Consider the following 17,060-nt stretch of genomic DNA (forward strand, 5'->3'; position numbering starts at 1 on the left):
ATTTCAAACATGCTTGTAGTGATTTGGAATCGGATGCCTTCTTTTCAGAATTGCACTATTAGGGGAGAGCGTGCTATCTATGTATTTGCATCAGCACTGAATAACTTAATACTCCTTAAGATGAGCAGTCTGCTCATAGTTGAGTGGTTGGTGCATTTTGTCTGACAGTCTGTCATTGTATATGTAAAAATAAACATATAGCCACCTGTGGGTTCAAAACCAGCCAGACTGAGTAGAAATTTTAAACAATAATACTAAAGAGCTGCAGTGTTAGAAGTGCCTTCTTTCAAACTTATGCCACCTGACTTCTCAAACAGCTGAAGAACCATAGGGAAATTGTCCCAGATGACCTGGTTTATTTTTAAATACATGACTGGCTATCAGGCAAAATTCACTACCACTCATCTGTGAGCAGATTCAGAGACCTGGTGGGTCAAATGGTCAGTGCAAGAAAATATGGAAATAAACTTAAAGGCAAACATTATCATTTACCCTTTTAATTGCCTACTGCATTTATAGCTAGCCAGTGGCATCAGCACCAGACTTTGAATCCAGCTGGCTCCTTGCACACCTTTTATTTGTGCTGGCTTGAGTGTCACACAAGCAACGCAGCCTTGTGCACAAGTAAACCTCAGAATATCAGCATGACTTAATTCCTCACCACTTAAATGTTGCCCCTATTTTAACAAGAGTGGGTAAGCTCATTGTTCTCCCACATTTTCCATGTGCCATGTTTTCACCGACTCGTCCATATAACCCAAAGCTTCTTTAGAGTATGTAGAAGTATCAAAAGCCCACTTAGATTATTAGCACAGTCAAACTTGGAAATATTAGTGCCCTCCTCATTCAAATCCTTGCTATAGATAATGAATAACTGACCTCCAAATTTGGCTCATTTGGCTCTCTCGCACTTCCTTTTTCGAACCAATCCAACATTTCAGATCCATCAGCCTACCATTATCCAGTACTCCAAGAATATCCTACAATATGGAGATGATCCCTCAAGCGCAAAAATTCTTGGCTCATGTTTGTGACAAAATCTCTGCTGGCAATGTTTTTTTTAACTCGCTCGACCTCATTTATTCATCAGGCTTGTACTTGCTGAATGACAAATCATAAGAAATGGGAGCAAGAGTAGGCCATCTGGCCTGTCAAGCCTGCTCTGCCATTCAGTAAGATCATGGCTAATCTGGCCATGGACTCATGTCCACCTATGTGCCTTTTCCCCATAACACTCAATTCTCCTACTATGCAAACATCTATCCAACCTTGTCTTAAATATATTTACTGAGGTAATCTCCACTGCTTCATTGGGCAGAGAATTCCACAGATTCACCTCTCTCTGGGAAAAGCAATTCCTCCTCTGTCCTAAATCTACTGCTCCGAATCCTGAGGGCATTTCCCCTAGTTCTAGTCTCCGCTACCATTGGAAACAACTTTCCTCTCTCTTTCTTATCTATCCCTTTCATAGTTTTATATGTCTCTATAAGATCTCCTCTCATTCTTCTGAATTCCAGTGAGTACAGTTCCAGGCAACTCAATCTCTCCTCATAGTCTAACCCCCTCATCTCTGGAATCAACCTGGTGAACAGAATACAACAAAAGCGGGAAAAAATAAATTCCCTTATTCTCCCTTGAGCTTGCCGAACTCTTCCATCAAACCTCATTCTCTGTAGCTACTTTCATCCTACAAATCTCAATTTTTGTACTCCGTCTACTACTGATTTAAAAAAATCTCTTGCAGCTCTAACACAAAAGGACTGATTATTTGAGAATGTTCTACATCATCTGTACTAACCACCCTTTATTTTGCATAAGACTGTTTATAAAGAATAAAGGAGGAAAACATGCTTTGATGAAATTCTGCAAGAGCATAATTTTAGAAATTATTACAAAAAAGTTTATTTTGTTTGTATATCCCTGCTCTACAATGTGCATAAAATGCATTTTTTAAAAATTATGAAGAAAAATACAGAACAAGCAAATTTCTACATAGGTTCATAACTGCATACATTCATATACACAAGAGCCTCAAACACCAAGAAACCTACGCCACACATTACTTCTGAGGGCAGCAGTAGCAATTCTTCATTTGCTGAATTACTCAAAACATACAATATACACTGCAATTATTTAAATTATCAACATGAATGGTGTGCTCCAGCAACAAATGCTGTATAGTTAATGGCAGTTTGTACCACCACTGTATGCATGTGTAGTTGGCCTGGAGAGCACTGGACAAATGTAAGGCAAAGAATTCCAAGTACTACCACGTGCACTTTGGATAATCATTTTTTTCCTGTCCCCAGAGCATAATAATAGTATTTCCTTGTAGATATTTCTTCAGCTCTAACACACTTCCACTGGAATCGAGACATGCATACGCCATATCAATATCCTGCTGCCAATCACATTCCAGGGACAAGCTAAATGACAAAACATACTGTGAGACTATACAATGTGCTTTAGACTTCAAGTAGCTATTAAGCTTTTATACATGCGATGAAATACAATCACATACTATGCATAAATCAGGCTTTGCATTCTCAAAACACTTCCAAAATTTCTGTACGACACACTGATAATTGCAGGAATTGCACGCCAGAATTTCCACAAGTGCTTTTTATATACACAAGCCCCAGCACTTGACTTGAAAGGACCATTTGGAAAACTTGTATTAAGATGATCAGTCTATTTTTCTCCTCCCAGACCTCTTTAAAAATAGTTGGCCAATCTAGGCTTATGATCCTTGACTCTCTAATTCAGAGGCTGGTGTGTCAGGTTCCTCATCGTTGTAAATATTCTCAGCCTAAAAAGGCAGAGAAAAAATAAAGTCAATCAAATCTCGATACATAACATTTGAAACGTGTATAACCTAACCACAATAAAGTCATATAGCCATACTCCAAATGCACTGAATAAATTTTATATTCTATGCATAATGATGTTGATACTCGGGCTGCAATTAATTCAGTAAGACCAACACTCACCATCTGCCAAACTTGCATAATATTATCTTCTGAAACAGAACAGATTACCCATGGTTCATTTGGATTCCAGGAGAAATCGGAGATCTTTGCAGTGTGGCCTCCATGAATAAACTGAAAGAGAGTGTTGGTATGGTTGTTGAGGACCTTTTAGTCTATATTTAAATTAGCACTCCACATTAAGAAATTCTCCCCTCCGGAAAGTGATGTTTCTGATTTAAATGCACATCAAAAGAACATTTTGAGAATGTTTGATTAGAAATAAATTGTCCTATTACAGACTTCATTTCTCTTTCAAATATATCGTGGAATACAAATTGACCAATCACCTCATGTATCACTGTTGTTTTGCATTTCACTTAGTGCAAATTTGTTAAAGTATTACTACCAAATGAAGGGATCAAGAAATAGTAGGGCATCTAGCACCTCACCTATTCTAACAAAAAAAATCACAACTGTTCTTTGACTTTAGCACCATTTCAATTCCATGAAAATCCAAAACTGGAAATTCATCCAATTTATAATCCTTTATTCTTGGTACAAGTTACAAAAAGGTTCTTTAATCTACATGTTGAAAGAAGGCAGATTCAAATATACTATTTCAGACAATCAATAAAGAAAACTTCCTAATTTGTCATAACAAAGGCATTACATAAGATTCACAGCATAATCAGGACTATTTATTGTGAGAAGGATACAATAACACAAAATAATGTCATTATCATTGAGAAGGGATTTAAATAAGTATTTTAAACAGACGTGAACAGAGGGGAAGAGAAGATGGGGAGATAACTTCAGTTATGAATCCACCATAGTCATTAAAGAACTGTTAAAGGAAAATCAATAAGGTTTTATTAAAGGCAAATTTCACTTGAATAAACTGCAATGAGTTTGTGAAGTAGAGGGTGAATAAGACCAATGCAACTGACTGTGTATTAATCTCCCTTGTTTGATACCGATAGTAAAATTGGAAGCAAAATATAGTACAAGCCTAAATATAAAATTATCCATGTGTAGAAAACAGTTCAAGGGAATGTCTAGATAATTAGACTAGACTGATCACAGTAGCTTTTCCTAAAGTTTAATATCAGGACCACTGTTTCTGATATAGATTCATGAATAAGACTTGGATGTGCCAAAAACACCACGGCAATTAGCAAAGGACTCATGACAAAATTCAATGCAGCAAGTGGAGATGTTCCACTTTGGCATACAACAAATGAGAAACAATTGAAACTAAAATAGTACAAAATCAAAGGAGCATTCTTCACAGCAAATAAGTCAAGAGATTTGACAGCAGTGCTTAAAATTACAAATAGGCTTAGACTGAATGAAGTGTTTCCTAAAGCTGAACAGATAATACAAATTTAAATTGAATGACAGAAGGCTGGCATGATAGTGTAACACTATCACAGCACACCAACCCGGTTCAATTCTGCCTCTATCTGTAAGAAGTTTGGATGTTCTTCCCATGACCATGAGGATTTCTCTGAGTGCTCCGGTTCCCATCCACATTCCAATGACATACATACAGGTTAGTAGGTCAATTGTTCACTTGGATGTAACTGGGTGTTTCAGACTCACTGGACCAGAAAGGCCCTGCTGTATCTAAATAAAACTGAAGTGATAACAAAAAAAGTAATTTAAAAATAAAAGAACTCAATTGCAGTAAATTTTTCAGGGGCTCAGTCCAGCATAAAGGAAGCGTGAAAAACAGGGCCCAGTGAGTTTAAAGGGAATATGGAAAACGGGCCCTGGCAAGTTTAAGGGAACATGGGAAACAATCTGGTGAGCTACAGTGCAAGAAAAAGTTTGTGAATCCTTTGCAATTAACTAGTTTTCTGATTTACTCCTAAAATGTGGTCCCATCTTCATCTAAGTCACAATAATAGAAAAACACAATCTGCCTAAACTAACAACACAAAAATAATTGTACTTCTTGTCAATACTGAGTACACCAGTTAAACAATGTCTAGATTCAAAAAAGTATGTGAACCTCTGGGATAATGCCTTCTACAAAAGTGTGGGTTGCAGAGGTGCCCTGCCCTCTAAAAAGGACACAAAGTCAGGTTACTGACAGAGCTAGTTCTTCTCTAGATCAAAACAACTTTCAGAGGACCTTTGAAGAATTGTAGAGATGCATACAGCTGGAAAAGGCTACAAAAGCATTACTAAAGACCTGAGTGTTCATCAGTCCACAGTAAAAGAAATTATCTAGAAATGGAGGGAATACAGTACTGTTGCTACTCTCCCTACGAGTGGGCATCCTGCAAAGATCACACAAAGAGCGTAACATGCAGTGCTGAAGGAGGTGAAAAATAACCCAAGGGTAACAGCAAAAGATAACATAAATCTCTAGAATTTGCTAAAGAATCTATCCATGCTTCCACCATGAGAAAAACACTGAAGAATGGTGTTTATGGAAGGACACCATGGAGGAAACCACTGCTCTCCAAAAAAAGTAACAACATTGCTGCATATTTCAAGTTTGCAAAAGACCACCTGGGTGTTCCACAATGCTTCTGTGACAATAGTTGAACTTTTTGGCAGAAATGCACACCACTTTGTTTGAAGGAAGGCGCATCATGCTTTGGGGTCACTTTGCTGCCTCAGTGCCTGAACAGCTTGCATTTGTTGAGGGAACAATGAATTCAAAATTGTACCAAAGACACGTTACAGGAGAATGTCAGAATAGTGGTCACCTGAAGTTTCCAAGAGAAGTTGGATGATACAACAAGACAATGAATTGAAACACAAGAGTAAATCTGCAGAATGGTTTAAACAGAAAATTTGTTTCAGAACAACCAGGCCAGAGTCCAGACTTTAACCCAATATGACCTGAAGGCGGCTGTTCATGCAAGGTAACCCAGAAATATTGATGAATTCAAACAGTTTTGTATAAAGGAATAGTCTAAAATTCTTTGTCATTGTGCAAGTCTGATCAGCAGCTCCAAGAGGTTCTACCAGTTAGTAAATATTTTTTCCATCTTAGACTGTGAATGATTAAACAATGAATTCAATAAAGGCATCAAAAGTACAAACATTTGTGCGTCATAAGTTTAGGCAGATCATGTTTGTCTATTATTGTGACTTGGATGAAGATCAAACCACATTTTATGAATAATTAATACAGAAAACCAGGTAAGTATAAAGGGTTCACAAAGTTTTTGTTGCAACTGTTTATTTGCAAACCATTAAAGAATCAACGAGACTAACTTTTTTTAAATGGAGAATTTATAATTCTAAAAACTTTCGACTTGCAAGAGTGCAAGTATTGACACCTAAAACAATCATTAATATTCTAAGGAACACAAAAGAAACTTCTTATTCAGAAAAGCTAGGGTATGGAACTTGGTAATGAGTTAAGTGGCCAGGCCAAAATTTCACTGATTTCAATAATGAGATAGAGAATTGTCATTGTGTTACTATACACAAAATGAAATGAACCAACTAAATACAAACTACTTTTAAAGTAAGAAACCCAGGAGAAGCCCAAGATGGCTCATCCATTCAGGATGAGAATAATAACAGTTCAACAGTCTCTTTTGCATTGTGCCAATCTTCACAATCATTAAAAATGAAGGAACCAAAGGCAGCTCCTTTTGTTAGTCATTTATCACGACTACTAGGCAAAACAGTGAAGCTATATGTTACAAAGTGAAAAAGTAAATCTACAGAATGCAATGTTTACTTTTTTCTGTGCATGCCCGCAAGACTTGTGTTTTCACTTCACCGGGTTGATGACCTATTTTGTATCATGCTATAATGGTGCTGGAACAGTGCAGGCTAGTAGTTGCTATGATGTCTATTTGGGCAGGATGCTACAAATAATGAAAAGGATGATACCAAAGTTTAGAAAGAAAAGCAGATTGGCAAAATGGACAGCCACATTACAGATACATTTGGCCCACTCAAGTGAAAAGCATTTCACTTCAATATGCAAAATAAGGAAAGACAACATAAACTAAAGTAAACATTCCTAATTATTAATGTTATACCCAAACCTACCAGTAGTTCCGGAGGTCCATCTTCTGCATCTTCTGCTGATTGCTCCTCACCAATTTTGCTACATGAATAACATATAAATGAAAAAGATACACATGAATTAGCAAGGCTGAAATGCTACAAGGAGAAAAATGAGGCAGATAGCCAGAGTGGAGCACAGACATCTGTAAACATCAAAGAGGCTGAATAGCCCATTTCTGAACAACGCACTTCAATTCTGAGCACAAGAATAAAACCAGAGGAAACAATAGAATCTCAGAATGCAGTCATAAAAGTCACAAAACCTCTGTACAAAATTGATAATAAGTTCTTAAAGGACAAGGAAGAGGTCACATCTCATTTATGCAAACTTTTCATATTTAACGTGGAGTATCTGTCTGCATTCAGCTTCATTATTTAGAAAATATTCTCTATTCAAAAGTAGAAGGGTCACACATATCCATGCTCATCTCCTTTCACCATAATTTTCCATTTGCTACAATCTATCTACAACCACCTGCTTTTGACCACAAATAACTATGCTACATTATTTTAGCATCTACAGCACCCTTGGATGAATAAATAGGACCAAGTTGCTTATATAGCAAGAAGCTGGGGTCTGCAAATATGTCCCTCAGGTGAAAGGAACAATATAACTTCAAACATCCATACTCTGTAATACCTATCAAAACCAACAAGTTAGCTCTAATTCTACATATTCCTAATCTTAGCAACTTGGAAACTTGTTGAATAATTTTTGGAAGCTGAATTAAGTAACAGCCATGAACACTCGCACAATTGTCATGATTGGCCCTTTCACAAAATTCAATTTCAAAGGCTTTTCTTTACAAATTTTTAAACACATATTTGTTCAAATACTTGGTTGATACCCGATTAGAGATTCTAGTAACTGCTCATAGCCTACCCAGTGTTTCCAACGCCTGATCACCCTTACTCATCTCTCCCTTTCTAACCCTTATCAATAGTACAAATTGCCCCCTAATTTATTAATACTACCACAGTGCTAGATAAATTTGCTGCTGAAAAAAAACTGGAAGCTGGCAAAATGAAAAGGCAAGATGAAATGTGGTGACTTTGTGTGAAACTCCCATCAAGCATTCCTGTTTAGAACAGCTGAAATCTACAGCCACAGACACCGCAGTAAGCAATTTTCAAATAATTTAAATAAACTAGCTAAGCTCAGAATTGAGACTTGGGACTGCAGAGCACCCAGAGAGCAAGTGCAGCAGCTGGAAGCTCAGAAAGTCTCCATTATCCCAGGAAACTAGGCTGCCCTAAGGTCCCCTCTCCCAACTATCCTACTGGCTAATGCAGTCACTACAAATTAAAACTGAAGACAGAGCAAGATTCTAATACCAGAGGGACAATAAGGACTGTTGCTTATTTTGTTTCAGATACATTGTTCACCCCAGCACTCCAGCCTGAGGGCTTCACATTCTGGTGCACGGACAGGACATAATGTTATATAATGGTTGAGTTGGCAGTGTTTGCTTCATGATGAACTCATCATGGCGCATTTACTTGATGGTTCTGTCTCAGTCCTACTCACCTGACCTGGAACATCTGGTAGTCAAATATATTCAATTCTTTCTGCCAAGTTCTTTGCCATCACCCTGGTTGCAGTGAAAACTCTACCCATGGCAAAAGTCAAGCTGGCACTGGAGGAGCTGAACTCCATGATCAAGTCATGAGACAGCATACCATGATGCCTTTCCAATCATTGTGGAGGTACCTCAACCAGGCCAGCTTTGACCAAGTCTCTGACAAACTGCCAGCATGTTACCTGTGGATCCGGAGGAGCCAACACACATGAACTCTGTTACATCACCATCAAAAATGCTCACCATGCTATCCCACTCCCACACTTTGACAGGTCCAACCACCTGAATATACTTCAACTCCAGGCATTTAGGCAGAGACTGAGGACTGCAGAAAGCAGTGGTGAGGATCACAAAGGTATGGTCAAAGGAAGCAGAGTGTTTACAGAACTGTTTTGAATCAGTGGACTGCACCATATTCAATGATTCTCCTTCAAACCTGAATAAATACTCCAATTGTTAGCGATTTCATAAAGACCTATGTAGATGACTATGCATGTTCAAGGGCATACGGAACATGCTCAAACAAGAAGCCCTGGATAAATCATGAGATTCACTGTAAGCTGAGGGCCAAATCTGTGGCATTCAAGACCAGCAATCTAGATATTGCATTTGGAAGGCAGTTGTGAGAGGGAAAAGGAAGTTGCCTGGAGAGCTACAAGTGGATGCACATCAGCTGTGGCAGGGCTCACATACCATTACTTCCTAAGGAGCTCCATGCCTTTTATGCACACTTTAAAGAGAGAATAAAACTACACCTGTGCAAATCCCCACAGCGTCTAGCAAACCTGTGATCAGTCTCAGGCCTTACAAAAGTTCAAGAGGGTGAACCTTTGCAAAGCATTAGGCCCCAATGATTTAACTGACAGAATACTGAAAATATATGCCGACCAATTGAATATTTAAGAACATCTTCGACCCCTTACTGCTACAGTCAGAGACTCCAATCTGCTTCAAATGGGCACTAGTCATATCAATGCCCAAGAGGATCTTCATGAGCTGCTTCAATGACTATTACCCTGTAGCATGTCCAGGTCCGAGTCTGAAGGAACTAGACCCTCTGCAATTTGCCTACCACAACAGGTCTACACAGCACACAATCTTACTGGCTCTCCACTCTGCTTTAGACCACAATGCCAACATATACAAGATGACTGTTTATTGACTAGTATGGTATTCAGCACCATCCTCCCATCAGTACTAATCAATAAACTATAAAACCTGAGCCTCTGAACCCCTCTCCACACCTGCAAACCCGACTTCCTTAACTTGAGAACCAGTCAGTGCGCATCAGAAGTACCATCTTTTTCTCCCTGACCATCAATGCAAGTGCATCTCAAGGATGCATGCTTAGCCCACCCTCTCTGCACTCATGACTGTGCATCTAGGCACAGCTCATACAACATTTATTACTTTCACCTGACAACATTATTAATGGCAGATACTCAAATGTCACTGAAGGAGTCTACAGGAGTGAGAGAGATTAGCTGGTTAAATGGTGTCCCAACACCAACCTTGCACGTACCAGCAGCAAGGACAAGGAATTAGTTGTAGACTTAGGAAGGGGAGGTCAGGAGAACACACACCAGTACTCTGAGGTGGTCAACAGCTTCAAGTTCCAGGATGTCAACATCTCAAAAATATTTATCCTTGGCCTAGAACACTGATGCAATCACAAAGGCATGTCAGCAGCTATATTTCTATTGAAGTACAATGGAATACCAAAGCAGTTTGAGGAAATTTAGTACAGCAAAGAACTAGCAAATTTCCAGTTGTTCAGTGGAATGCATTCTGCCTGGCTGCATCACTGCCTGGTATGATGACTCCAATGCACATGATCAAGAGGGAGCAGAGCGCTGTAGATTCAGACAGTTCTATATGGGCTCAACTCACTGCACCATCAAGGGAATCTTTAGAAGGTGGTGCCTCAAGGCAGCATCCATCACTGAAGACCTCCACTATCCAAGACATGCCCTCTTTTCATTACTACAATAGAGGAGGTAGTACAGTAGTTTAAACACCCACATTCAATGTTTTAGGAACACCTTCTTCCCCTCAGCCATCAGATTTCTGAATGGTTCGTGAACACTACCTCACTATTCCTCTTTTGCGCTATTAAAAGTTTTGTAACTAAGTGATTTTTAAATCTTGCCATGTACCACTGCTATGAAACAAATTTCACAATATGTGTCAGTGATACTAAACCTGATTCTGATTCAAATTGGAAAAGTATGTCTCCTCACCTTAAATCCCAAACATTGAGACGACGATCTGTACCACTGGAAGCAAGAATAGTTTCATTATGTGGAGACCACTGGACCTACAAAATAAATCAACTTTAGCATCACCTGTAGTCTTTAGTGAGTAGGATAGGGAGGATTGTGGGAAAAGGACTTGCAAAGGAAACAGTTATTAGTGCTATGTATACTATACTACAAGAACTTTGAAAATCCATAGGCGTATACAAAAACGTGAAGGGTTTATTCCCCCCCCCCACAAATATCTGGCAAATTTACAACAATAAACAAGAACAAAGCTGGATTAACATTAAAAAAGAAATTAATAGTGTTAACATTCAATAATTGCTATACATCCCTTCAACTGTTTGGTTCTTGAAACAACTGCACAAACCTAATATTACCTCAGTATAGCAACATTATGACCACTGTCCTCTACAGCAAAGTCAGGATCTACTACAATTCCATTTGTGTGTGTTTTGTTTTTTTTTTAACAGGTCACTCGAGTCTAACAGCTTGAAAAGAAGAGTTAATGTTTCAGACCAAGAAAAGTGTAACTGACCTAAAACATTAACTATATCACTACATCAACATGAGTCCCAGCACTGAGTATTTTCAGCATCTGAGGTTCTTATTTATACATTTTGTAGATTCCAGATTGCATTCCTCTGCCTGGACAATACAAACTGCAATCTCACAGCCGGTGACAATGAGAAAAAGACTACAGAGATTGAACAGAGTACTTTCAAAATGTTGCAGTGTTACTATCCCACTGTATTGTAATGGGTTCACAAAAATTATATGGGAATGGCTGAAAGATGCGTTACAACTTGACAGAGACAGCATCACAGCTCTGCCACAGCATACAGTTAAGGCTTCTAAGCCAGCAGTCCACAACCACCGAACCATGGACCAGTACCGGGCTGCAAAGCATGCGCTACCGGGCCGGGAGGAAACATTATGATTTGGCGTTAGGAGTCAGCTGCACCTTTCCTCATTCCTTGTCAAGCCCACTATTGAGCCATTACGCATGCAAGGTCATTACCCGCGCGTCATCCATGTCAGCGCGGGAAGATGATCAACTCCGAGCTTGCAAATGACAGCGGGCTGAAAAGTATGTTTGACATAACATCTCTGCTGGCATTCTGGACCTCACAGTCAAGGCTAAATATCCTGAGACGTTGCTTCCATTTCCAGCATATCTCTGCAATGAATGCAACAAAAACCAAATTGAGTAATAGACTGGACATAAGGAACCCCGTTCGAGTATCGCTGTCTCCCATCACCCCGCGATGGGACCATCTTGTTGCAGGGAAACAAGCATTCAGCCCAGGGCTCCCACTGATTCAGCGATATTGGTGTGTTGCAATGATTTTGTATGTTCATACAGGGAAAATATATGCTGTGTGTTTAATATCCAAATATTACTTAAAATGTTATGATGCTATTGATTTACTTATATAACCATATAACAATTACAGCACGGAAACAGGCCACCTCTGCCCTTCTAGTCCGTGCCGAAAGCTACTTTCACCTAGTCCCACCAACCTGCACTCAGCCCATAACCCTCCATTCCTTTCCTGTCCATATACCTATCCAATTTTTCTTTAAATAGTATCGAACCTGCCTCTACCACTTCTACTGGAAGTTCGTTCAACACTTACTTCAAGCTCCCCTGATAATTGACTTATCGCTATATTCATGCGAGGAAAATATGCACTGTGTGTTTAATATTAAATTCGTTAGATAAACCCTTTTAAACAAAATTGAGTGTATTAGCCACTTATCACCTATATTCCAGTCATGATTAACACCCCCCCCAACAGAATCACCAAAAACGATTTGTAGAAAAAAAAACGGCACGTACACGCATGCGCAAAGCATGCGTGCGCACTGGTGCCCGCGCAAGGCTTCATGGTCATTGTAGTCTCTCGGTGTAAACAACGTAAGTGGCTCTACTCTTGTCCGTTGGCAACCCTACTCCCCACCCCCCCGACCCCCGGACGGTCCACAAGAATATTATCAATATGAAACCCGGTTCGCAGTGCAAAAAAGGTTGGGAACCCCTGTTCCAAGCAAAATTGCTAAAGGTCAAAATTACAGCAGCCTTATTTCTGCACTTCATACTCCTACCAGACTAATGTGTTAAGTAATGAGTTAATAAAGATACACAAGGTAGTTGATTAAGAAATCAATGTACCTACAGCATCAGTTATGTTGCTATTTGCCTACAAGACCACCGATTACTCGCATATAGCCATTACAAAATAAATGCAGAGATTGTAAGGAATGTCATAAAAAAAAGATAAAACACAGGTACAGAAGTCTGAGGTTCAAATTCTAGTGTTCACTTTCACAAATGTAAGCCTGCCAATATTGAAGTAATCTAGTAATTAGTAATCAATTACTAATTGAAGTAAGCTCGTGGCAGGAAATAGAAGTTAAACTTCAGGAATCCTTAAACAAGTGTCAATGTACATCAAATTTTTATGCAGAATAAGGTCAAAGTTCCGAGGTAACAAAGGTATGGATGAGGGTTTCAACACAGATGATTTTTAAGTAGAGGCAATAAAGGTAGAAATGGAACAATTTGTTGATAACAATGCTAGAAGTTTACAATGGAGTCGAACATCAGGTCATTGCTGTGAGCAATCTGGCTGTGCATCAGAATTAGCAGGTAAAAGAATGGGATCAGCTATGGTAAAGTTAGATATATCTAAATGCAATGTTTTTACTCTTTCAAATGTTGGAGGAAACTTCTGTTTAACAAGCAGGACAAACAAACAAGTTCAACCAATACAAGCAGAGATGTTCTGCATTTCAGATCATATGCACCATACATAAAGGTAACATTTTGTACCTTACTAGCTTTGAAAATCCATATGTACTTAAAGGAAATGAAAGGATGCAAATCTTTATGCCAAAGCAGAGGTAGCTAATTTGCTGATAAATTGTAGTACCTCATTTCTCAAGTCATTTCCTATGAAGATTATAAAAATATTTTTTTGCGTACATAGATAGCTTAACACAGGGGTCCCCAACCTTTTTCGCACTGTGGACCGGTTTCATATCGACAATATTCTTGTGGACCGGCCGAGCTTGGGGGCGGGGGGGGGTAGGGTTGCCAACAGACAAGAGCAGTCAAATACGCTGGGTTTACCCCGACAAAGACTACAATGACCATGAAGCCTTGCGCGGGCACCAGTGCACATGCATATGCGATTTTTTTCTACAAGTTGTTTTTGGCGATTCTGTTCGGGGGGGGGGGGGGGAGAGAGGTGTCAATCACGACCGGAACACCGGTGATAAGTGGCTAATGCACTCAATTTCCTTTCTAAAAGGGTTTATCTAATGAATTTAATATTAAACACACAGCGCATATTTTCCTCGCATGAATATAGTGATAAGTCAATTATCGGGGAGCTCGAAGTAAGTGTTGAACGAACTTCCAGTAGCCTTGACTTTGACCCGTATGGGTCCTAGCTGTGCCTGCCTTTTTGTTGGGTTTGTGGAATAATCTATGAATATAGTGATAAGTCAATTATCAGGGGAGCTTGAAGTAAGTGTTGAACGAACTTCCAGTAGCCTTGACTTTGACCCGTATGGGTCCTAGCTATGCCTGCCTTTTTGTTGGGTTTGTGGAACAATCTATGTTCCGTGCCTATTCTGGTATCTGTCCCCCACTTTTCCTTCGCTACATCGACGACTGCATTGGCGCTGCTTCCTGCACGCATGCAGAACTCGTTGACTTTATTAACTTTGCCTCCAACTTTCACCCTGCCCTCAAGTTTACCTGGTCCATTTCTGACACCTCCCTCCCCTTTCTAGATCCTTCTGTCTCTGTCTCTGGAGACAGCTTATCCACTGATGTCTACTATAAGCCTACTGACTCTCACAGCTATCTGGACTATTCCTCTTCTCACCCTGTCTCTTGCAAAAACGCCATCCCCTTCTCGCAATTCCTCCGTCTCTGCCGCATCTGCTCTCAGGATGATGCTTTTCATTCTAGGACGAGGGAGATGTCTTCCTTTTTTAAAGAAAGGGGCTTCCCTTCCTCCACTATCAACTCTGCTCTTAAACGCATCTCCCCCATTTCACGTACATCTGCTCTCACTTCATCCTCCCGCCACCCCACTAGGAATAGGGTTCCCCTGGTCCTCACCTACCACCCCACCAGCCTCCAGGTCCAACATATTATTCTCCGTAACTGCCGCCACCTCCAACGGGATCCCACCACTAAGCACATCTTTCCCTCCCCCCCCCCCCCGCATTCCGCAGGGATCGCTCCCTATGCAACTCCCTTGTCCATTCATCCCCCCCATCCCTCCCCACTGATCTCCCTCCTGGCACTTATCCTTGTAAGCGGAACAAGTGCTATACATGCCCTTACACTTCCTCCCTTACCACCATTCAGGGCCCCAAACGGTCCTTCCAGGTGAGGCAACACTTCACCTGTGAGTCGACCAGGGTGATATACTGCGTCCGGTGCTCCCGATGTGGCCTTTTACATATTGGGGAGACCCGACGCAGACTGGGAGACCGCTTTGCTGAACATCTACGCTCTGTCCACCAGAGAAAGCAGGATCTCCCAGTGGCCACACATTTTAATTCCACATCCTATTCCCATTCTAACATGTCTATCCACAGCCTCCTCTACTGTAAAGATGAAGCCACACTCAGGTTGGAGGAACAACACCTTATATTCCGTCTGGGTAGCCTCCAACCTGATGGCATGAACATCGACTTCTCTAACTTCCGCTAAGGCCCCACCTCCCCCTCGTACCCCACCTGTTACTTACTTTTATGCACACATTCTCTCACTCTCCTTTTTCTCCCTCTGTCCCTCTGAATATACCTCTTGCCCATCCTCTGGGTCCCCCCCCCCGTCTTTCTTCCCGGACCTCCTGTCCCATGATCCTCTCGTATCCCCTTTTGCCTATCACCTGTCCAGCTCTTGGCTCTATCCCTTCCCCTCCTGTCTTCTCCTATTATTTTGGATCTCCCCCTCCCCCTCCAACTTTCAAATCCCTTACTCACTCTTCCTTCAGTTAGTTCTGACGAAGGGTCTCGGCCTGAAACGTCGACTGCACCTCTTCCTACAGATGCTGCCTGGCCTGCTGCGTTCACCAGCAACTCTTATGTGTGTTGCTTCCAGTAGAAGTGGTAGAGGCAGGTTCGATATTATCATTTAAAGAAAAATTGGATAGGTATATGGACAGGAAAGAAATGGAGGGTTATGGGCTGAGTGCAGGTCGGTGGGACTGGGTGAGAGTAGCATTCGGCACGGACTAGAAGGGCACAGATGGCCTGTTTCTGTGCTGTAATTGTTATATGGTTATATAAGTCAATAGCATCATAACATTTTAAGTAATGTTTGGATATTAAACACGCAGCACATATTTTCCCCGTATGAACATATAAAATCATTGCAACACACCAATATCGCTGAATCAGTGGGAGCCCTGGGCTTGTTTTCCTGCAACAAGATGGTCCTATCGAGGGGTGACGGGAGACAGCGATAGTCGAACGGGGTTTCTTATGTCCAGTCTATTCTGCAATTTAGCTTTCGTTGCATTCATTGCAGAGATATGTTGGAAATGGAAACGTTTTCAGTGCTTTCGTGGCTATTTTAGGATTTTTAGCCTTGACTTTGATCCAGAATGCCGGCAGAGATGTTATGTCAAACATACTTTCCAGCCCGTCGTCATTTGCAAGCTCGAGGAGTTGATCTCCTTCCCGTGCTGAAATGGATGACGCGCGGGTAATGACCTCACATGCATAATGGCTCAACAGTGGCCGTGACAGGGAATGAGGAAAGGTGCAGCTGACTCATATCACCAAATCATATCGCCTCCTCACAGCCCGGTAGCACATGCTTTGCGCTACCCGGGTCCGCGGCCCGGTGGTTGGGGACCACTGGCTTAACACACAGCTGAGGCATCAACAAGTGCAACTAAATTGCAAACTGTTCATATTTATAAATTGAAAGGAAGAGGACTTAATCTTTAAGGTGATGGATAAATTCATTTGCTGTACAAAATTCCAAATGCTTAACAGTCTTAAAGATGACTGATGAATAAATCCCTTAATCTATAAGTACAGAATAATTCTCAAAAGTCACCTTCGCATTTTTATTCCAATAGGATCCTTATATTTCCTATCATCTTATGGACAAAAGAACATATATAATGGCATGCAAAAGTTTGGGCACCCCTGGTCAAAATTTCTGTTAC

The 17,060-nt window shown here is 40.6% G+C and overlaps 1 protein-coding gene across 1 annotated transcript in view; it reads right to left on the reverse strand.

Moving 5' to 3' along the window:
• Positions 1 to 1,877: 1,877 nt before the first annotated feature.
• The window catches only part of LOC140199129 (histone-binding protein RBBP7), a 28,814-nt gene continuing 13,631 nt past the window's right edge, over positions 1,878 to 17,060 (reverse strand). The window contains exons 9-12 of the mRNA XM_072260702.1: positions 10,834 to 10,910; positions 6,996 to 7,053; positions 2,991 to 3,101; positions 1,878 to 2,809 (exon numbers count right to left, since the gene is read on the reverse strand). Of these exons, the coding sequence (XP_072116803.1) occupies positions 2,741 to 2,809; positions 2,991 to 3,101; positions 6,996 to 7,053; positions 10,834 to 10,910 (315 nt within the window). The 3' untranslated portion in view covers positions 1,878 to 2,740. The remainder of the gene's footprint in view (positions 2,810 to 2,990; positions 3,102 to 6,995; positions 7,054 to 10,833; positions 10,911 to 17,060) is intronic.

The sequence above is a fragment of the Mobula birostris genome, chromosome 6 (genome assembly GCF_030028105.1).
Source record: "Mobula birostris isolate sMobBir1 chromosome 6, sMobBir1.hap1, whole genome shotgun sequence".
Taxonomy (NCBI): Eukaryota; Metazoa; Chordata; class Chondrichthyes; order Myliobatiformes; family Myliobatidae; genus Mobula; species Mobula birostris.